General features: G+C 52.0%; 2 protein-coding genes across 5 annotated transcripts in view; both read right to left on the reverse strand.

The window, feature by feature from the left end:
• Positions 1–7,431, reverse strand: part of CAPN5 (calpain 5) — a 55,499-nt gene extending 48,068 nt beyond the window's left edge. Inside the window, exon 1 of one of the 4 annotated variants that reach the window (XM_032357348.1) lies at positions 7,323–7,431. The gene's annotated coding sequence lies outside the window, so the exon portion shown is untranslated. Of the gene's footprint in view, positions 1–6,135; positions 6,498–6,968; positions 7,225–7,322 lie in introns of those variants that run through there. The other 3 variants (XM_032357349.1, XM_032357350.1, XM_032357351.1) reach the window with 3 other exon arrangements.
• Positions 7,432–18,509: 11,078 nt separating this feature from the next.
• Positions 18,510–21,089, reverse strand: B3GNT6 (UDP-GlcNAc:betaGal beta-1,3-N-acetylglucosaminyltransferase 6). Its single transcript, XM_032359716.1, is given in 7 exon segments — positions 18,510–18,708; positions 20,226–20,509; positions 20,512–20,658; positions 20,661–20,684; positions 20,687–20,779; positions 20,782–20,953; positions 20,955–21,089. Coding segments are annotated over 7 exon segments (1,029 nt in total). The 3' UTR covers positions 18,510–18,534.
• Between the last annotated feature and the right edge of the window lie 1,948 nt (positions 21,090–23,037).

Here is a 23,037-nt window from a genome sequence, read left to right on the forward strand (position 1 = left end):
ATTCCAGCCTGGGCTCTGCTGGGCCAAGGGCAGGGACAGGAAGAAGCTGGGACGGAGGAAGAAGCCACACTTACGCAGGCAGGGGCTCTCCTGGGCAGGGGATGGGCTCCGGGCAGGGGATGGGCTCCGGGCAGGGCAAGCAGCGAGCTCACCTGGTGTGGGCACTGAAGGTCACGCATCCCAAGACACCCAGGGCAGCTGGTCACCCTACACTGGAGCTCCAGACCCCAAACCACCTCCTGTGAGAAGGTGCTGGAGGGAGGGGCAGATGCAGCAGAGCCCACCCTCCCTTCCCCTCAACCCCCCCCACCCCTCGCCACGGGCTGCTTCCTGTCCGATTTGGGTGGGGGTGATGCTGGGAGGCTCTGCTCACAGGTACTGCTCACTCCCCACAAGGGAAACACCCTGACAAAGTGAGACCCCAGCAGGTTACTGAAGCCACCCCGGCTCCACTGTGCTGTGTGACCGCAGGCAAGCCCCTACCCTCTCCGGTCTACAGGTTCTCCCTACTGAATGGTTGGGGAAGAGGACACTTCCTGCTTTTTTCAATATGCTGCGTTTGTCACCATGACAGCCTCTTTTTCTGCTTCCAGAACAGGCAGTCTGCTTCTAGCACCGTGTCCTCCAAGATGATCCAAGCTGGAAACCTGCTGGGCTGATACCCGTTCCTCAGACAGGGAAACTGATGCTCAATTCCTAGCTGGAGCTCCTGCACAACCTCTGTACTATTTTCATTGCAGATGAAGTCGAGGGGCTCGGGAAGAGATGCGCTGGGGACCAAGCCAGGAGCCTGTCTCCTGTCAGAGCTCTGCTCTGCCTGACCCTTCACCCTTCCCTCAAGCAAAGACAGGGATGCCCTGCTCATCAGCCCCTGGGAGTTCACCTTCCAACCTTTTCCCACACCTGCCCCATGCCTGGTCAAGGGGCAGAGGAGTCGGTGGGGGTGGGGGTATCTGCCGGGAGGTCAGCCCGGTGGAGGAGAGACACAATGCCGCTGGTACCAAGCCGGGAGATCTGTTCTAAAAGGGCATGGATTCAGGCAGACAGGGCATGAAAGGCTCACAGAGGAGGAGGCATCTAAGTGGGATCTCAGGTGGGGGGCTGTGATTTCAAGAGGTGGAAATGGAAAGTTAGGAGGAGGATAGAACATTCTGGAAGGAAGAAACCATTTAGGCAAGGCTGGAGGATGGGGTGCAGGGGAGAGGAAGAGGGAAGAGGGGGCTAGCAGAGGAACACTGCCACAGCCAAGTTACAACAGTTCGAAAGCCAGGCTGAGCCCTCGGGAGTGTGCCATGAGACGAGCCCAGCTCCTGCATGGCTCACAGCAAGGCGGGACCACGGGAAGGCCACGACGCCGGCAGACAGACCAGACTATAGAAAACAGCTGCTGAGACAAACGCAGGGCCCATAGGGCCATGGCCTTGGCTGTGAGGACAATATGGAGACCCACACTGCGGCGGGATCTGCAGCACGCAGGCCACTCTGGCTGAGGCTGTTCATGGGGCAGTAGGAAGCCCATGCCACCTTCTAGGATGGCAACCGCGTCCCCGGGGGGAGGTGGTTGGCAGCACCCGCAGAATCCGTGGATGGCTCGGCACCAGGTCACGTGCCCGCCCATGGCAACCTCCAATGCCCAGGCCAAGGACCAATCAGAGCCTTCAAATGTCCCCTCCACATCCTTACCCTTGTCCTCAGGTGAGGAGGCAGTTACCCTTTTTGTGCCTCAGAGTTCTCGTCTATAAAACGAAGGTCTTCTGCTCTCCTGGACCAGTTCCCAAAACACCTCTACTCCAGGCAGGACTTAGCCTCACTGGCCTTACTGTACTCATCTGCAAAATGGGGCTCCTGCCAGGCCCCGGCCCTCACAGGGTGATGGTGGGGATCAGGAGACCCTGAACAGCATTGGGTTTGTTGAATGAATGTCTGCAATGAGCTGTACACCATTCTGAAAGGCCTAACCTGTCGGGGGCAGGACAGGGTCTGATCACTGGGGCAACCCGTGGGGACAGGCCAACATGTTCCCCTCTTCCAAACAGCCCTGAACTCTGGCTGCCATGGTCTCAGGCTGGGCACTAGGGCCAGATGTGTAGCAGCCCCAGGCACAGCCCACAAAAGCTCCTGGGCTGTTGGCAGGGGGAGGGGGACTGACACAGGGTGACTGCCTGGGGGAAGCCAGTGGGTGCCATGGGCACCCAGGAGGGGATCTCTCAGAATGGCCTGCAATGAGCCTGTGTGGCAGGCTCACTAATGCCCCCCCCCCACCCCATATCAGTGTCCTAACTGCTGGAACCGGAGAATGTTCCCTTATACAGCAAAACAGACTTTGCAGATGTGATTAAGGGTCTTGAGTTGTGGAGATCATCCTGGTATATCCAGGCGGGCCCTCAATGTGATCACAGGTGTCCTTATACAAGGGAGGTAGAGGGAGATGTGACCCCAGAAGAGGACCAGAAACTGGAAGAGACAAGGAACAGTCACCCACAGAGCCTCCAGAAGGATCTGGCCTGCCAACACCATTTTAGTCCCCTAAGACAACTCAGACTGCTGACCTCCAAAACCCTAAGAGAATAAATTGGGTGTTGTTTTAAGCCATAGCGTTCACTGTTACAGCAGCAAGAAGAAACGAATACTGATCCTGGAGAAGACGTGGGTAGTCATGTGTGTGGCCTCACACCTCTTTCCCGCTCAAGGGAGTGAGTGCACAGCTAGCAAGGGAGGGTGAAGTTCTTACGCCCTGAACTGTTTCAACATAAAACAAAGTCACCCCAGACTTCAGTGTCGCAGTTCCTCCTGCTGGTCACAAACCACTCAGGGCGTGCCACACCCTGACCAGAATAAGTCGCCCAGTGTCAGGCAGCACCCAGTGGCAGGAGGGCTCTGTGTGGCACAGCGCAAGGCCCTGTGGCCATCCCTGAACACAGCCATTGAGGGAAGGTGAGCACAGGCTTCATCTGCTCTGGCCACTAGCCCCTTCTCCCCCAAGCCACGTGCCTCGCTGTGGCAGAAAGCCACCCCTGCCCCAGCCACTGGCACCCTCATATCCCAGGGCAGGTACAATGGGGAGCAGTAACTCAGGCCGGACAGTAAGCAAATGCTCACATTCCACTAGCTTCCTGTGTCCAAGCCTAAGGGCCGCCTTACTGGATTAGAATCCTAAAGGGACTTAGCCCATGTTGCCTTTAGTAAGCAGGAAAAAGCATGGCCTAAGGCCAAGGGAAGCCGGCAGCCTGACCCAGCCTGGCCTAACCAAATGCAATCCTGGAGTGTCACCATCAACTCAGGGAGGACAAGGGGCAGAAGAGCTCCCTGGGGGACTTGAGGGCTGGAGGGAAGGAGCCCATATTCTCACTTGAGAATATGGGAGCAGGGGGAGGGAGGTGAGAAGACTAGCTGCAGATGTAAAGATTCCCCATCTGGACAGACAGACTCTCCATCTGTCTGTGCAGCCCCAAGTGGGGAGCTGGAGAGCTGCTCTCAGTGGCTAGGGTAGCCCAAGGCCTGCTGCTGAGAGCTTTTTGTATGATTCTTCAGGGACAGAACACTTTGGGAGGCCCAGGGACTTGGTTGGGTAGACAGACACAGGGCTTCTGAGCCCCTCATAGCTCTCCTCACCCGGTGAAGTGGGGGGGGGAGGGGGCGGGGGCACTTCTACTTCCAAGGGAGAAAACCCTTTTCCTATTACCTTCTCCCAAAGTTGGCCCCTCTTTACTGTGGGCGGTATCCCTCAGGGAAGAAGGCACTAAGTGATAGCAACAGTTAATTACAGTTGACCTTGAACAACAGTGGGGGCTGGGGTAGGCATTAGGGGTACTGATCCCCCCAGTCAAAAATCCACATATAACTTTTGATTCCCCCCAAAACTTTACTAACAGCCTACTGTTAACCAAAGCCTTACCAATAGCATAAACAGCTGATTAACACATATCTTGTTTGTCTGTAATCTTACAATAAACTAAGCTACAGAAAAGGGAATGTTATTAAGAAAATCATAGGGAGGATAAAACACATTTACAGTACTGTATTATAAAAAAAAAATCCACATACAAGTGGACCCATGCAGTTCAAACCTATGTTGTTCAAAGATCAACTGTACTATTAATTATAATGGCTATCAAACACCAGTTTGCATACATACTTCAAGCGACACGATCTACCTTCATCACCACCGTCCCGAATCCCTATCATTAGGCAGCATTTATCCCTGGGCACAGGCAAGGGCAGAGCCAGTCTCAGAGAAGCCCGCACACAAGGCCAGGCCCTGCAGGTAGGAGGTGGTGGAAAGAGGCTTTGAGGTGCTCTCAAGGGCTCCGAGAAGGCATCCTGTTCAGGGACCAGAGCTTCAGGGCTGTCCCGAAAGCCTGTGGGGGAAGGCAGAAGCAGCCCAAGGCCTGGAAGCAGGGTCCTGAATGTTACCCCAAGAGCCCACAGTCTTCCCACAGCCAACTTCCATCTCACTGACTTCCCCCAGTGGCGGCCCCATCTCAAAAGGGGCTCTCGACACACACTCCCTCTGCACGGGGGGTTCCTGTGCAGTCCTGGTGCATCCCCTCATTCGCAGCACCCCTGCAAGGGGAATCTCTATCAGAACCCCTTCTCCAGGCCAAACATAGCCCTGGGTGGGGGGCTGGGCAGAGGCCAGGGGCCTCTGCCTGCTGTGTCCTCCTCCTCGCTGGCCCCCACATTAACTCAACCATCACAAAGCCGAAGATGGGGGACAATTCTCAGAAGCACATCGGACCATTTAACCACCCCCCACCCCCACCCAGGCCTTCTCCCTGGACCTGCAGTGCCCCGCCCTTTCTCTTCTGCTTGGTGAACTTTTCAGCCTTTGAGACCCAGCACCACTGTATCTGCAGGGAAGTCTCCACCAGCTCCCAGGCAGGTTCCTGCCCTGGGGTTGACCCACCTTCCCCACCAGTCGAAGGGAGGCTCACTCGGCAATGACCCCACCTCACTGTCCTGGTGCCCAGCTCTGGTCTGACCTTAAGTGGGCGCAGCTGGGTCCACCCGACCCAACCCAGTCTCCTCAGCCAGGAGCAGCAGCCAGGCCTCCCCACCCCTACTCCAGGACTCTGGGGACCAGAGCAGGGACCAGGACCAAAAGATCCTGAGAGGTCTCAATCCTTTCAGGAAAACACAGTGGTTTCCCTCACAAGGCACACTGAGGGTGGGCTGAGCCCTACTCTCAAACCCCTCTCTTCCAGGAAGCCTACCCAAACCACCCACCCCAGGATATTAGGAATACTTGGCCTCAGCACTTCACTCTCCAACGCTAGTACAGGAAGAAGCTTCTGACTTGAGAGCCAAGCTGACCCACCTTCAAATTCTGGCTTAGGAGCTCTGAGAAACAAGGTGGCTCACTGCCCCCTCTACCCTACCCTCCTCATCCCAGTGAGGGTCCCGGGGCTGAATCCCTCCAGGAAGTGAAACCTGGACAGACTTGGCACCTGTTCATGATCTTCTGTCCTACTTCAGCTGTGGACCCCAGGCAGGTCTCCCCAGGTCCCCAACTCTCAGGGGTGGGAGCAGGATCAGAGAAGCCCAAGATCCATTCTCTCCCAAATCTCCCCTCCTCCCCCAGCCCCCTCTTGACACACCCAAGCCCAGCAGCCCAGAAAGAAAGGCCGCCATCCAACCTGGCAGGAGGGTCGGGAAGGGAACTGGCCTTGGCCCTGCCCTTTCCCAAGCTTCCAGCGCCGGGGCTGGGGGGATATCCAGGTGGGGTTGCGGAACTGAACCCACGGAGGAAGGCTGGGAAAAGAACAGGAAAGGGTAATTGTGAGGAAGAGAAGCGACAGTCAAGACGGGAAGGGTTAAACCTCAGAGCGTCGGAACTAAGAATCTGGCTCCGGAGCACCCACCGAGGAGGAGGTAAAAGAGGCCCCCGGCCGCGAGGTGGGGATGGCGGTGGGCAGGAGCCCTGGGCACAGGGAGGCTCGTGGAAACCCCCCGCCCCCGCCTGGGGCCTCAAGGCCCGCGCTCACCTCTTCCTCCCCTGCCTGCGGGATGCACACCCTCACACCGATTCGTGCTCACCGGGCACGCACCGGCCGGCGCTGCACCCGCACACACACCTCCGAAACACACACGAACACGCGCGCTCGCACACGCCTCCCTCAGCGCAGCGCCTCCTACCTGCCGCGCCGCCGCCGCTCGGGCAGGACTCGGACGCTGGGCGCCGCGCGAGCACGGGAACCCGGACTGCACGGGCCTCCCGCTCCGGCCGGGGATCCCTCTGGTGCTGGCCTGGAGCGGGGGCTCGAGCTCGGACTCCCGGGCCGCGGCCCGCCCCGCCCCGCGGCCTCCGCCCATTTGGGGACAGAGGCGTGGTCTCCAGCGGAGCGGGCGGGCCAGGATTGCTGCGCAGGCGAACTGGCGCCTTGCCGCGGGGCGAAGCGGCAGGGAAGTGGCCGCCGAGTTCCCGCTCGGGGATTGGAGGGGGACTCTGGGCCAGCACGGCTGGCTAGTTCAGGTCCCCGCTCTCCCTCCCTCCCAATTTCGCACTGTCAGCCGTTGTGTATCTCTGGGAGCCCCCCACCCCAGGGCCGAGCCCAGGTGTGCCCGAGGGTTGTTTGCCAGTTCCGCGGAAGACTTTGCAGGCCGGCCGAGCTTAGGGCATGCATCTTGTAGACAGCCATGCCAGGGCCCAAACAGAGGGCTGGGAAATGAGGAACTTGAAGGGGCGCGTGCCCCTCTCTTCCCCATCTCCAAGGTTCGGGACAAGGAGGAGGAATCTAGAGCCCCGGGAGGCACACCCTGATGCGGAGAGCTGGCCACAGGCGCACAGTGTGCCTTTACGCGTGCTGTAAGAGGACTGCAGCAGGAGCGGCATGTTTCTGGAGTAAGGTTGAGAAGGTCTGTGAAATGCCCAACCGCGGCACACAGTAAGGGCGCAGGGCTCCGGGTAGACCTGCCAGCCTGATCTGTGCCAGCCCACTTTGCAGATGGAGAAACTCGGGCCCACTCACCGGGGTTCTCAGTTTCGGTTAATTATCTCATCAACGTCTCTGGCACTCGGACTGTCGGGCCACCACAGCACCGTCTCTGTCCCAAGCCTCCCAGATATTTCTCCCCGGAATGCAGCTCCAGCCCCGCCTCCTCTGCCCCCCTACCTACTCCCCACCTCCGTGCCGTCCCTGTCCATGCAAGGGAACTTCCAAAGATGCAGCCATGATGACAGGCCACCCTCAGAATATTGTTTCAAAACAGCTTCTGTGACTGACTTCCCCACTCACACCCCATTGCTCGGCCTGTGTCCTGGCTGCCGCCTCCCCAGACCCTCAGGGCTCCGCTCGAGGCCGCCGCCTCCCCGACCCTTAGACCTTGTTTATGCAGCTCGGCAGCGGTCTGAGACGCTCTTCCTTCCCTCTCCAGGAGGAAGGTGCTGATAATCAGGCCCCCAGTGCCAGGGCCTCCATCACCAAGCCCCACCCCCACCTCCTCACTCTGAAGCCCCACCCCCCCCTTCTTCGGCGTTCCCACCCAGTTGTTTGTGCTTCCTCCCTGACCTCTCGAAGCCTCTCTTATAATCCGTGTTGGAGCCTCGACTCCCTGGGAGGTTGAGGCTGATTCTGGAGAAGATAGGGGAAGCCAGGCCGGCCGGCTCCAGTGCTCACTCTGCCCATCCCTGGCTGCATGATCCAGGCAAGTCCTCTGTCCCCTTTCCTGCCTGTAAACTGGGTTTCTTGGGGAAATGTGTGATGGTCCCCTCCAGGCAAATCGTCAGGCCGCTATTGCCAGTCATGCAGGGTGCCCAGTCATGTCTGAGAAAACATTCACCTCAGTCTGCAAAACAGTGAATGTTGGGTCACCTTGTGTTTTCAGAGCGTTGGAACCACCATGAAGTGTCCTGTGTTGATCCCAAGCTTGAGCTCGGAAGTCACTGCCTGGGCTCCCATCGGTGGTAGGACCCAGGCCCAGTCACCCATCTCTCTGCTTCTGTCACCTCCCTACAGAAACAATCTGGTAGCCTTCATATCACAGGGGATGCGCCATTCCTGTGAAGCCCCTAGAAGGGGCCCTGGCTCAGAGTGCTTGGCACAGTCGAGCTGATGCTATGTTCATCTGATCCAACCCCCTCATTCTGGGAAGACACTGGGTCCTGAGAAGCAGAGATATGTACACATGATTAGTTAGAAGCCTAGGCATTCCAGAAGGTCAGAACTGCAAGGGCCCACTCTGAGCCCATCCCTGGCAGTACCTACCTTCTCTGACAGATGAGGAGAGAGGCCTAGAGAGACGGTGACCCGTCCAGGGCACCTATCACATTTGGGGGTTGGGGGAGGCACTGGCCCTGCTCTTGTAGGGGTGGGACGGGGTGGGGGTGGTTGTTGTGTATGGCCTGCAGACAAGCCAGGAAGAACCTGGTCTCCCAGCAAGCTTGAGGAAGGGGTGGGGCTCTACTGGGGCTTTGGTGGCTCTCAGTCTTTGTAAACTGAGTCATCGACAGATGCCATCACAGGACCTGCTGTGTAGGTGCTTTTCCCATTAAATTCTCACAGCCAGCCTCTGCAGGAGCCCTCATTAGACCCATGAGCCTCAGGGAGATGCCCCAGTCACACAATTTGGAAATGGTAGAACTGGGATCCACACCCACCCTGTCTGACTCCACTCTTGTGCCCTCCTCCTCCTCCTCCTCCTCCTCCTCCTCCTCCTCCTCCTCCTTTTCTCTGCCCCAGGGAAAAGCTGCCTCTCTAGACCCCTTGACTGGCAAGCCAATCTGCTTGCATCCCCCTATAAGTGGGAGCTCATTCCCTCACAGGGCAGCTCTTTCAACTCCTCTTTGAAGAGTCTTTTGTCCCCTAAAGTTGACCCACCGCTCTCTCCATAGTTCTGTGGGTCTCCATATCCCCCATCTCACCAGAGCCTGGGCACAGAGTCCTCTCTGCTCCAGTCCAGAACACCCTTATCTTGACTGCTCCTGTGTGTAACAAGGGTTCCCAGAAGAAGCTCTTACAATAAAAATAATTTCTTTCAAAAATCTCAGCAGATCTAATTGGCTAGCTTTTGTTTGAGAAGCCTGGAGGAAGCACCCCAGCATGGGGAGCGGCTGGTGTCTTGGTGGGAAAGGATTCAAATAACCATGTCGACCCGTTCCCCTACTCCCATCTACACAAGGGGCTGTAGAGAGGATTGTAGCCAGGGATTGTAGGCCAAGGACTGTAGGGAGAGAGATGAGTCAGACAGAGTTTTCAGATTGGGAGTAGTCGCTAACGGTATTCTCCCGAGAGTACAGGAAATGGGTGGGTCACAATGGGCTTCCAGCAGACACATGGAAAATGGTGACACAGAGGACAAGATGATGTTTCAGTTGCTCTTAATCCCAGAACTCTCTGAAACATTGTCTATATTTTGCTAGTATCCTGGATTTTCTTAAGAGCCAGCTAGAACCAAGTGGGATTCATTCCAGGAATGCAAGGTTGGTTTAACATTAGCGAATCTGTTAATAGCATTAGCTTGCTAGGGCTGCCATCACAAAGTACCCCAAACTGGGCAGCTTAGACAACAGAAACATATTGTCTCAGAGTTCTGGAGCCTAGGAATCCAAGATCGGGTGTCATTAGGGTTGGGTCCTTCTGAGGGCTGTGAGGGAGAATCTGTTCTGTGCCTTCCTCCTCATTTCTAGCAGTTGGCTGGCAATCTGTGGCATTTTTTGCCTTGTAAACACAACACCTTGATCTACATTTTCATGTTCACATGTGTTTTCTCTGTGTGTGTCCATCTCTGTGTCCAGAATTCCCCTCTTGATAAAAACACAAGGCATATTGGATCAGGGTCAATCCTAATGTCCTCATTTCTTGATCGCCTTTTAAAAGACCCTATTTCCAAGTAAGGTTACATTCTGAGGTACTGGAGGTTAGACCTCAACATCTTTTGGGGGACCCAAGTGAACCCATAATAAACATGTGCCATATTAATGAATCTAGGAGGAAAATCATATAATATTCTCTATGGATGCCAATAAAGCCTTTAACAAGATTCAATGCCCATTCATGATAGAAAATACTCAGTGAAATAGGAAGTGAGTGATATTTCCTCAAATGATAAAATGTAGTCTTAAAGCCAGCATCTTATATAATCAAGGAACACTGGAAATATTTCCATGAAGATCAGGGACCAGTCAAGAATGACCATTTGGTCCACCACTGTTCCACATAGGTATTAGCTAACGCCATTAGACAAAAGAAATCAGTTGGAGGCCTGACAATAAGTTAGGAAGAAATAAAACTATTTCTATTTGCAGATGACAAAATATTATACCTGAAAAACCACAGAGAATTGATGATAAAACTAATTCAAAAGATGCCTGGATAACTCAGTCAGCTAAGCATCTGCCTTTGACTCAGGTCATGATCCCAGGGTCCTGGGACTGAGTCCCACATCTGCCTCCTTGCTTGGTGGAGGGCCTGCTTCTCCCTCTGCCTGCCCCTCCTCCCCCTGCTCATGCTCTCTCTCTCTCTCTGCTTCTCTAACAAATAAATAAATAAAATCTTTAAGATAAAATAAAATAAAAAACCCTAAATCGAACAGTAGAAGAGTTCAGTAAAGTAGCAGAATGTAAAGTTAAAATATAAAATTAAAAAAACTTTGTATATAGAAAAACAATAAACAAAGGTCCTAATAGAACAGAAAACCTATTTGTGATAACAACAAAGATTAAATGCTTAGGAACAAATTTAATTAGAAACATGTAAAACCTATATGAGGAGGGATGCCTGGGTGGCTCAGTCAGTTAAGCGTCTGCTGTCAGCTCAGGTCACTATCCAGGGGTCTTGGGATCAAGTCCTGTGCATGGCTTCTTGCTCAGCGGAGAGCCTGCTTCTCCCTCTGCCTCTGCTGCTCCCCCTGCTGTGTGCTCTCTCTCTGTCTCTCTTTCTCTCAAATAAATAAATAAATAATATATTTTAAAGGTCTTTGAAATGTAACCACTCTTAAAAAAAAAAAAAAAAACTATATGAGGATAAATCAAAACATTCTTGAAAGACACTAAAGAAGAACAATTGAAAAGACATCCCCTGCTCTTGGGTAGGATGATTCAACATTGTAAAGATGTTAGTTCTTCCTATGTTAATTTGTAGTTTCAAAGCAAATTAAAATATGGCCATTAAAAATAACGGCAAATTGGGTGCCTGGGTGTCTCAGTCAGTTAAGTCTCTACCTTTGGGATCGAGCCCTGCATCAGGCTCCTTGCTCAGGAAAGAACCTGCTTCTCTGCCTCTGTCTGCCAGTCTGCCTACTTGTGCTCTCTCTCTCTCAAATAAATAAATAAAATCTTAAAAAAAAATAGTAATGGCAAACTATTTTATGAAGATTGACGAATTGATGCCAAACAGCATATGAAAAATAAACATGCAAGGATAGGCAAGAAAGGCAAGAAAACACTGGAAAAGAAAATCTGTGAGGCTTTACCAGACATTCAAAATGTCAGAGCACCTGAATGGATCAACCGGTAGAGCATGTGACTCTTGATCTAGAGGCTATAAGTTTGAGCCCCACATTGGACGTAGAGCTTACTTATGAAAAATTAAAGGCATTAAAACAATAAAAGCTTCTGTAATTAAAAATGGGTGACACTAGTGCATGAAGAAACAAATTGCAGTTAGCTAAAAAATTTAGAAACAGACCTAAATACATTGTTATCCCAGTGATTTGAGGTGCACCTTTGTTACATACTGAAGATGGACTTCATCATAAATGCTACTGGGTAGCCATTTGGAAAAGGGGAAAATATAGACCCATATCTTACACCCCACCCAACAAAAAGAATAAACTCCATGGTTTCAGGCTCTAAGTGTAAAACTGGGACCATACAAGGACCAGAAGGAAACACGAGTGACTTCCTCTTCAAGTGTCAAGGTTGGGAAAGGCTTTCCATGACGATTCAAAGCTCCGAGGCCATAAAAGAAAAGACAGATAAATTTGGCTACATAGAAATAAACAAACTTTGCATGACACGAATCACCATAAACTAAGTCCATAGACAAGTAACAAATGGGAAGAAAATATTCCCAACATTATACCACAAAGGGCAGCTCTCCCTAATACATAAGGAACTCTTAACAGTTGAGGGACAAAATCCAAAAATCCAACAGTAAAATGAGGGGAAGGGCATAAAAAATGGCCCTCAGGGTCATTGGTCCCAGGCCAGGCTCCCTGCTGAGTGCTTCACCCTCTTCCTCTGCCCTTACCCCCCCAAACCTTCCCTGCTTTGCCTCTCTCTCAAATAAATAAAGTCTTTGAAAAAATGGCCCTCGAACATAAGGAAAAAAATGCTCAAGGACATTTAGAATTAGAGAAAGGCAAATTAAAACAACTCTGAAAAAGCTTGCATTTCTCACCTATCAGACTGACAAAAAATGAAAAATATCACAACACATTCTGTTGGCAAGGCTGTGGGGAAACAGGCATTCAAATACATTTATGTACCTCACTGGTGGAAATGCAAATTGACGCAACCTTCTGGAAAGAACTTTGGCAATACCTCACAAAACTAAATATGTCCTTAGCTTTCACCTAGGAATTCCACTTCCACGAATCTTTCCTGAAGACAGGCCTCCAGCAATGTGGAAATACATATGCAAAAGTTTTTTCGTTGAAGCATTATTTTTAATTGCAAAATCTTAGAAACAATCTACCACACATGGGAGACTGTTGAATACACTATAGCCCAGCCATGCAAAGAAGTACTTGTAAAAATAAAATAATAAAATAAAATATAAAATAAAATAAACAATAAAAGAAATAAAAAAAATTAAATAGGACCATCTCTGAATTGATATGGCATGAATTCCAGACACACTATTAAGAGAAAAAATTAAAGGCCAAAAGAGTGTCTATACAATATGCTGCTCTTCATATCAGAAAGAAGAGAACACACACAGGAATGGGTACCTGGATGGCTCAGTAGGTTAAGCCTCTGCCTTTAGCTCAGGTCATGATCTCAGGATCATGATCTCAAGATCTCACTCTCCTCAGGATCCCCTCCTTCCCCTCAGATCCCTTCAACTGCAGCAGAATGAATTTTCTGAAATACAAATCCACTTTCCTGGGATCGAGCCCAGCATCCATCCGCTTTCCGCTCAGCAGGGATCCTGCTTCTCCCTCTCTCTCTCTCTGCCTACTTGTGATCTCTGTCAAATAAATTTTAAAAATCTTGAAAGAAAAAAACCCCACACACAGACATACGGGGATCTGCTCATTTGGGCAGAGGAAATACAGGAAGGACAGACAGTCTTCGGAGACTGGTTCCTGAGGGGCAGGTGGGAAGGGGTGGAGAGAGCAGGAAAAGGGAGTGGGAGAGCAGGGAAGTTGAGAGAGTGCTTTGTCTCCAACCACAACTTTGTAAATGTGTTATTATTGAGATACAATTTTTTTACATGCCATACAACTCACCCTTTGGAAGGGTAAGATTCAGTAGATTTTAGTCTATTGCAAAATGGTACAATCATCACCATGATCTCATTCTAGAATATTTTCATCTTCCCGTTAGCAGTTGCTCCCCTTGCCTCCACCATTTCCTGGTGACCATAAAACTACTTTCTGTCTCTATGGATTTGCTGTTCTGGACATTTCATACAAGTAGGATCATACAATGGGTGGCTTTGGGGGTCTGGCTGCTTTCGCCCAGCAGAATGTTTTCCTGGTTCGTGGATGTTATAGCATGGATCCGTCAGTACACCCATTCGATTTTGTGGCTGGATAATATTCCACTGTATGTATATACTGCATTTTGTTTATCCATTCATCTATTGATGGACCCTTGGTATTTTTCCACCTTGGGTCTATTATGGATAACGCTGCTCTGGACATTCATGTACAAATACTTGGACGAACCCGTGTTTTCAGTTCTTTGGCGTATATACCTAGGAATGGAATTACTGGGCCATAGAGTAACTCCGTTTTGAGGAACGGCCAGACTGTTTCCCAAAAAGCCCAGAGCACCCTCATAAGAACCTTGACTCTTCCCACCAAGCCTGTGAAGTTCAAGTTCCTGGGTGAGACCTGAACCAGCCTTGCTCCCTCCTGTGTCTTCTGCTCGCACTCCAAACTCCAAGTCCCATTCTACCTGCCATGACCTCTAGACTCTTTCTACTCCTCTCTCCCTCCCAGGTCAGGCATTCCCTTACTCCTCTGCTCCCCATTTCCTCACTCTCCTCAGGATCCCCTCCTTCCCCTCAGATCCCTTCAACTGCAGCAGGAATGAATTTTCTGAAATACAAATCCAATCTCCTACTCTATTGATTCAAACTTTTAAGACAAGAATAAAGGATGACATTTGACAAACTAATGTCATTTCTGGGTTTTGGAGAGCATCAGAATTGACCTTCTGGAAAGACTGTTCTTCTACTGGGAAAATTATGTTAATGAGCCTGTTCATTACTCAAAGGCCAGGCTGAGTCTAGGCAGGAGGGAAGAAGAGGGTCATGAGCACTACAGCATAATTCTGTAAATGACTGTTCCGGGGTGGAGAGGGGCGGGCTCTAAAAATCGTTATAATGTTGATTTAACGTGGAGAGATTAGCAGTCCCCCCACCTCCATGGCCTCCAGGGGCAGGGGAGGGGGGGCATCCAGGTGGGGTTCTGGAATTGAATGGGTGGAGGGCTGGGAAGGGAACAGGAAAGGGGAATGGTGAGGAAGCTGAGGTGGGCCTGAACTTGGAGATCAACCCTCCCCTCCTGCCTCAGAGGGCTGCTGCCACCACCCTGTTCCCAGTTCCCAGTGCTTCTGAGATGGGTGGGACCCAGAAGGTTTTCCTCCCTCTAAAGATTGGTGTGACCTTAAGCAGGTCATTCTCCTACCAGGGCCTCAGTCTCCACATCTGGCCAGTGGGGATGATGATAATCCCTGTTCCCTGGTTGGGGTAGGGATTCAAGGCAGTCAGGGACTTCGAGGGGCTTGTCCCTTAACCAACCGAGCCACCCAGGTGCCCCTCTATTATTGTGGTACTTTTTTAAAAAAATGACTTTTCCTGACCCCTTTTTACTACTATATAGAAATTAAATTGATTTTTGTATGTTGGTTCTCAATGAGGTGTACTGCCCCCTAGTTTAGAGATCTGTAAGGGCTTTTTTCTTTTTTCTTGTTTTGCCCAAGAATTTACACATTACAATTCATATAATTTTAAAGTATTTTATTAATCTAATATTAAAATTAAAGGATTATGGTGATTTTTTTGGAAAATATATTCGTGAGAGATTAAATTATGCACAAATTTCACTTCAGATAAGGAGTATGGCATTAGTTTGTTATAGAGACGGGAAATTGCAGATAGGGTTGCAGATCTCTGAGGTTTTGATTGTTTTCTTTCTGTTTTCAAGTCATTATATCTTTGAATTTTTATCTTGTCTTCCTGCTGTGCTCTCACGTCTTGAACAATGTTGAACAGAAGTGATGGTGGGCACATCTAATCTTGTTCCAAATCTTTTTTTTTTTTTTTAAGATTTTATTTATTCATTTGACAGAGAGAGACACAGTGAGAGAGTGAACACAAGCAAGGGGAGTGGGAGAGGGAGAAGCAGGCTCCATGCTGAGCAGGGAGCATGATGCGGGGCTCGATCCCAGGACTCTGGGATCATGACCTGAGCTGAAGGCAGATGCTTAAGGACTGAGCCACCCAGGCGCCCCATCTTGTTCCAAATCTTAAAGGAAATGCTTTCAAATGCTTTCACCTTTTACAAAGAAAAAAACATTTTTTTTTTTAAAGTCATGAATGGCTGAGGTACCTGGGTTGCTCATTAAGTGATGGACTCTTGATATGGGCTTGAGTCATGATCTCAGGGTGGAGAGATCCAGTCCCATCACTGCTCCCTGCTGAGCACGGAGCTGACTTGAGATTCTCTCTCCCTCTCCTTCTGCCCCTCCCCAGCTCATGCTCTCTCTCTGTATCTTAAAAAAAAAAAAAAGGAAAGAAGAAAGAAAGGAAGGAAGGAAGGGAGGGCGGGAAGGAGGGAGAGGAAAGAAGGAAGGGAGTGAGTGAGTCACAAATGGGTGTTGAATTTTATCCATTTTTTTCTCCTGCACCAGAGATACATTTCTCTTGATCTGAGTGCCACACTGACAGATCTTCCTTTTCTATCCATTCACCGCGATTGCTTTTCTAATGCTAAATAAACCCACCTGGAATTTCTGGGATAAACCCATCCAGATGCTGATACATTTACCTTTTTTACATGTTGTCACGCTCCGTCTGTTGGTATTTTATGTAGGATTTCGCAAGCGCGTTTGTGAGACAAGCCCGTCCTTTTCCCTGCTCATGTGGTCTTTGTCAATTAGCACTGGTGGGGTAACGGTGTTGGGAGCACCGTCCCCGTGACCCAGAATTTCACCGATCCAGGACGCCGCCGCCAGCCTCCCCGCAGAAACGGTGTGCGAGGAGCGCCCCCTCGCGGCTGTGGGGCGCAAGAGCCTGAAGAGCCGGCGGGGTTGAGTGGTAGCTGGGCACGCCTGAGGACCAGATGACGCGAGGGGGTGCCAGGGCGCTGCCGGACGCTGGTCTTCACTGGGCCTGGCGACAAGAGCAGCTCAGCTTCAGAGAAGGGATGACCAGGACCCAGAGTGACACAGCAGGCCCATAACTACAGAGTTCTAACCCTTCTGAGCTATAAATTTCCTGAGTCTTAATCTCTTTACTTGTAAAGGGGCGATCCGGGATAGTCCATCTGCTTGTCAGGAAAACAGGAGGAAGTTGTCAAAGCACAGAAGTCAGACTTTCTAGTAAATAAGGAAGGTGTCCAATCCTGGCCTCAGCCTTCTGGTTTTCTTGTCTGTTACAAGCCCTAGGGAGAAGGGAATCCAGCATTGAGACTCTGCCTCAGGGAGGTCTGTGTGAAGGGAGAACATTTGTTCACTTATTAGTTTTAGTTGATTATTTAATCATTGTTCACGTATTGAACAAATATTTATTAGGCACTGGTAGGCAGGATAACGACCCCCAAGATATGTCAACACCCTCAATCCTGGAGCTTACAAGTAGTTTAGGTTACAAGGGAAAAGGGAATTTAGGTTGCAGGGGGAATGAATGTTGCTGACGAGTTGATTTTAAGATAGGAAGAAATCCTGGATGATCCTAGTGGATTATCCAAATGGGCCCAATGTGATCACAAGGGTCCCTAAAAGCAGGAGGAGCAATTTCAGAACTGGTGAAAGAGGCCAAGAAAGGAGATTCACCCCAGAGCTCCAGAAAGGAATACAGTCCTGCTGACACCTTGGTTTTAAGTCAGTGAAGCTTGTGTTGGACTTCTGACCTGCAGAACTGTAAGAGAATAAATCTGCATGGGTTTAAGCAGCTGGCTTTGTGGTAATTTGTCACTGCAGTGGGAATGCAGATACAAGAGTTCTGGGGAATTCAGAGCTAGAACAAGGTAGAGTGTAAGGACCCATCCTGTTGAGAAACCCTGTGCCCCAGGACTAGTGGGTTGCGAAGCACTTTTCCAAAGAGGTGACGTTTCACCTTGCGTCTGAAGGTTCTGTCAGATGAAGGAAGAGGAGTAGGGGTGGGGAAGAGGTGGGACGGGGGGGTGCCTCGGTGGCTCAGTGGGTTAAGCATCTTCCTTCAGCTCAGGTCATGATCCCAGGATTCTGGGATGGAGTCCCCCATTGGGCTCCTTGCTCAGCAGGGAGCCTGCTTCTCCCCTCTGCCTGCCACTCCTTCTTGTGCTCTTTCTCTCTCTGTCAAATAAATAAATAAAATACTTTTTAAAAAATGAAGCGAGAGTAGAAAAATGTTTCAGGCAAGGAAGCAGCATGGTGGAAGGCCCGGGGCCAGAGAGAATGCACCAAACCTCAAGAGGCCCCAGCAGAGTGGGGAGAAATAAAGCTGGAGGGGTCAAAGGAATGCAGATTCCTCCATAGGGGAGGAATGGGCCTTGTCCTGATGGCAGGGAAAAGCATTTGCTCTTTATCCAAGGGCAACAGGGGTAGATTTTGAGAGGGGCCAATTGATGACCAGGTCTGGCTTTTGGCTACTGTGGGGTAGAGAATGGATCCCTAGGTGGCTCTGGCCCATGTGAGAGTTGGCACCATGGAGAAGAAGATGGACAGATGAGAAAGAACTGAATGGAGAGCTATTTTGGATCAATGGAACTTGGTGGAGAACCAGATGGGCTATGAGGGAGAAGGAGAGTTCGAGATGCATCATCACCGCCCACCTTCTGGCTTGGACCAGTCAGGAGATGATAGAGCCCTTTCCTGAAATGGGAGAATGGTTAGGGAGGCAGGCCTGAGGTGTGGCTGCGGCACACTCAAGCTGAGGTGACCCCTGAGGCAGTTGGCTACCGCATCAGGAGTTGGGTAAAGGCCTGTCAGAGATCCAGGGTTGACTCCAGGTCCTTGTAGAGAGGAAAAGAGTTTTTTCAACCTCAGCACTATTGACATCTTGGGTAGAGCAGCTCTTTGTTTGGAGGTAGGCCTGGAGTGTTGTCCTCATCTGTGAGGTCAGAGCTGGGTCACAGGGCCATCCCTGGGCCAATTCAGGGAGGTGAGCCCAGGCGAGGCAGGGTTCAGGTGTGCTCCTCATGGTGTCCACAAGCAGTCATCTAAGAAAGCCTGCTCACAGGGTCATGGCGAACTGCAATGAAAGCTGGGCAGTGTAGGCTTCCAGGCAGTGGTATACGCCCAGGAGGGAGGGAATAGCAGATTTTGGCAGAGAGCTGGCAACTTCCTAAATGCCTCGAGAGACGTGGATGGTGGTGGCGGTTGGAAGATATTTCCTGTGAAGGGATGAGAGCTTGTGTGGAGAGGCAGAGGCAGGAGGGAGCCCCACAAAGCAAGACACTGTATGTGGTTCTGCCCAGATCAAGTCCACCATAGGGGAGGGATGGGTCTTGTCCTGAGGGCAGGGAAGGCGTTTGGTAGGCCTCCTGACTTCCCACTGGAGCTCCTTCCTCCTAGAAGTTGTGCCCCTCTTGTCAGGCTGGGACTTTGATACACATTTCTGCCTCACCCTGAAGCCATTTCCTTGATTTTCCTGCTCTGCCAAGATGGCGGACAGCTCCTGGCGGTCAGGACCACTGCCCCATTACCAGAGTCCTGATCACTGACCCCCCAGCCTCCTACCTGATGTTCACAACAGAGCCAATCACCCCTGCACTCTCTCTAGATCATTGTCCCTCAAGGCTGCTAATCAGATTCCCCACCCCCAACACAGTTCTGTACATTGACCTCCACACACTTTCCAAATACTGTCCCGATTTCCCAGTCAACATCTTTCACAGTTTCATCATCACTGACCCCCACACTGACCCCCCCTGAATCCCCAGCTTGGTTCCCCAAGGCTGACCAACTCTGAGGCCCAGACCTGACAAGGAACCTGTCTGTGCCCCCATGCCATCCTCCCCATCCCGGGAGTAAGTGCTGTTGGGGCAGTTGTGCATGGGCAAGGCCATTAGAAGAGGCCATCAGCTGGAGTCAGTGAGTGTGGAGGGGACCACAGTGGTGGGATAACTGGGAATGACCACATGGCCCTGGATCACTGTCCTTGGTGAGCCTCAGGGTCCCCCTTTGCACAGTGGGGATTTTGACCTCGCAGAGGTATTGCGGGGGTGGGGGAGTGGTTGTGAGAACTGGGTGGGAGGAAGTCTGTCAGACACCCCCCCCCCCACCCCAAGCTCTGATCTGGTTGCTTTCCAGGGCCCAAGTGTGAACTGACTTCTAGGGGAGGGCATCCACCTGCTGACCGGCCATTTGGCCCCATCACTAGCGGAGCGAATGACGGTAATGACCACCCGTGTACTGCACCCCATCGCTTCTCCGCCTTTTGGCTAAGATAAGTGTAGTATCCGCGTACCGCACCCAACAGGTGACGTTCCATCCTGGCTCCTCATACTGCCTTGCTCCACTGCCCCCATTGACTCAGTGCGGGAGCTAGACCCGCAGGCTCCTGGAGGGGACAAGGGAGCTGGGTTTGGAAGGATAACAGACCTCCCTTGCCCAGTGGGCTTCATTCCGAATAGCTGCACCTTCAGATCACCTAGATGTCTGAGGACACCCCAGACAGGCAGAGTCAGAAACTGTGGAGGTGGGGCCAGGCCCCATGCCTTTCCCACTCCCACCCTGGTGATTCCATTGTGTAGCCAGGTTCGGATTCGGGTGCACCGAGCTGGGGGGTGGGGGGATAGAAGGCATACAGAACAGAGAAGATGCGTTCTCAACGCGGAAAGCGTCTCATGTGGGGGCTGCTCACCCTCCCACCCTGCCCACCCGTACTCAGGACCTGGGTCCAGCTCACCCCCGGCTCGCGCAGCGCCTCCCACGTAAGCAGCATCTCGAGGGCGCACAGCGGTGCACAGGCCACAGCTGCGGCGCAGGCAGGGGTGGAAGGACTGCCGGGTGCCGGGCTGGCGTGCTTCACACACGTGCCCCTGTAGGCGTCCTGATGGGGAAGAGCGGGCTGTGGCGGGCGGCCTCGCGCGGGGCTGGGCAGCCGGTAGGCCTGCCCGGGGTAGAGCCGCGGGGGCGCAAAGGACTTGCTGCAGCCGTCGCGGACCGGCACCGAGCGGGCCAGGAGATGCAGGCGAGGAGGGGGCGGCCCGGTGGCTGCCGCGTCTGCAGGAAGCGGAGCACGTCGGCGGTGTGCGCAGAGCCGTCGTCGCAGCGGCTGAGCCGGAAGCGCGCGCGCAGCGGGCGCTCGGCCAGGCAGTAGAGCAGGTGCTGGAGCGTGGGCTGAGGAAGGTGTGGGGGAAGGCCGCTGCAGCGTGTCGCTGTGCTCGCGCGCCTGCAGTGCCGCCAGCGCCGCCAGCCGCCCTGCGCTCTCGTCCTGCTGGACCCCAGGGAGCCCAGCAGTAAGGGGCGGAGCCCCTGCCCCCACGTGCGGCGGATGAGCTCGCGCCGTTCGTGGCTGGGGGGCCACGACTTGACCGCCAGCAGCAGCGCGCTGTAGCCCACGCACTTGGTCTGCGCGTCCCAGAGCAGAGGAAAGTGGCGGCAGTGGCGGCACCGCAGGAAGTCTTGGATTGCGGATGCACGCGGGGAGCTGCTCGAAGTAGAAGTCGACCATGGCGTTGACCGAGTCGTTGGCCACACCTCGGGACTCTGATGAATGCCCATGGTTGCACAGCCGCAAGGGCAGCAGGGGGAGCCTCTGGAGAACCATCCCACACCTTCTCCCTCTGGGACCCGGAGGCTTGGTGGACCCAGAGGTGCAGGGCCAAACCCACCAGAAAGAGGGACAAAGCCCTGGGATTCGTGGACCTGTGGCAGGGAAAAGACATCTGTGGGGGAAACCAAGTCAGAAGTGAGGCAGGAGTCATGTCTGACATCAGCGGAAGGGCACCCTTCCCACTTCTCTCCCAGAACCAGGCCTTCTCAACTTTGCTGCTACAAGGTCAAAGGAAACGCAGTTCAAGAGTACACAGAAGCATCTCATGTCTCCCACAGTCCAGAGTGCTCTGACTTTCAGAATCTCTTCGTCTCCCCACGTCTCCCCCGCATGCCACCTAGGCGCAGCAGTCTCATGTCAAAGTTAAAATTTTCATCTTCCCGTGACTTCATATCCTGCTTTTCCACCTCATTAAATGGTACCACCATCCACCCAGTTGCTCCAACCAGAAACCCTGACTCTCCCCAGCCTCAGTTTACATCCACGCTCCATATCCTGGAGTTGCTGCACCCCAGTCTCTCCATGCTTATTCCCTCCTCTCCATCCCTGTTAGCCCTCTCTCTGATCCATTTCCCCTCCTTGCCACCTAGTCAAGGAAGCATGAGGTGATAGCATTGGACTCAGACCCAGGTCCGCTTCCAGTGTCCCCACTTAACGGGTATCCTCTTGAACAAGTCACTTCCAATTTCTAGGGCTGCGTGTTCTCTACAAGAAAGGGCTAGTAGATTCCTACTTTGCAGGGTTATTGGGAGCATTAAATGAACATAGAAAGCCAGTCAACAAGTGGCACTGGTATCACGACCTCTTCCACTTCCTCCGGCCCCACTTTTTTTTCTTCCTGCCTAGTATTATTTTCTGTTCCCCAAACATGCCAGATCAGGCTTTCTTTGCTGTGTATCTAACTCCATTCACCTGTCCAGCTGCCGTTCAAACCCTGTTTCCATGAAGACCCCGCAGGACAAACTCCAGATCACAACAGCCTTTCCTGTATTTACTCCATGCGAAATCCCATCACACTCACTGGGTCCTGTCCTTCTTGAAACACTCCAATCTCTTTCAGAGATGCCACTCTCTCCTGCCTTTCCTCCTCCCTTTTTTAACCATATCTCTCAATTCCCTTTGCTCATTTCCTCCTCTTTTCACCCTTAATAGTGCGAGGTCCCCAGACTCTGTCCTAGTTATCTCCTTTGCTTGAAGACCTCCAAAATCCACGTGGTGGCCCACAGCCACATCAGGTGCAACCTCAACTCTCATCTTTGTCCCCAGAGTTGTCCCAGAGTGACACCATCCACTGTGGTTTTTGTTCAAGCCCCAAACTGTGATTGACTCCTTCCTTGTCTTCATCCCCCCACCCAAGCCCAGTTGATTTTAACACCTTAATGTTTCCTCCACCTATCTACTTCCATTCCCACTATCAACAGTCTCTTCCAAACCAGCATCTGCGGCTCAGATGACATAGCCTCCTGCTCGGTCTCTCCACATACTTCCGTGCTTTTGGGGGATCCCTCCTCCACAGTAGCTGGAGTACCTGTGAACCGTGCAGATTTCATGCCAAACCTCATGTTCTTTTCCTTGGCTTCCTATTGTCAGCCACATGCCCTGGCCACCAGCCTTAGACTGGCAAAGCTCCTTCTGCCTTGGAGCTCCCCTGCCTGGATGGATGCCCTCTCCCTCCTCTGCCTACTTAATGCCTCCTCAGCCGCTTCATCCTTTAGGTCCACTGAAGAGGTATGGCCCTGACTAGGCTTTATTGTAACTCAAAGGAGACAAGAAGACTATTTGTTTTAAAGTGTATCTTCTCTCCTATTCTCTATGCATCTTGAGGGCAGGGATGATATCTGTGTTGTTTACCCATGGTGTCCTGGGGTTCCACCAACATAGTGGTGGAAAATGCTGGTTTCAAAAAAAAAAAATGCTGGTTTCCCAGGTTCAAATACTGCAT

Source organism: Mustela erminea, chromosome 9 (assembly GCF_009829155.1).
Source record: "Mustela erminea isolate mMusErm1 chromosome 9, mMusErm1.Pri, whole genome shotgun sequence".
Lineage (NCBI taxonomy): Eukaryota > Metazoa > Chordata > Mammalia > Carnivora > Mustelidae > Mustela > Mustela erminea.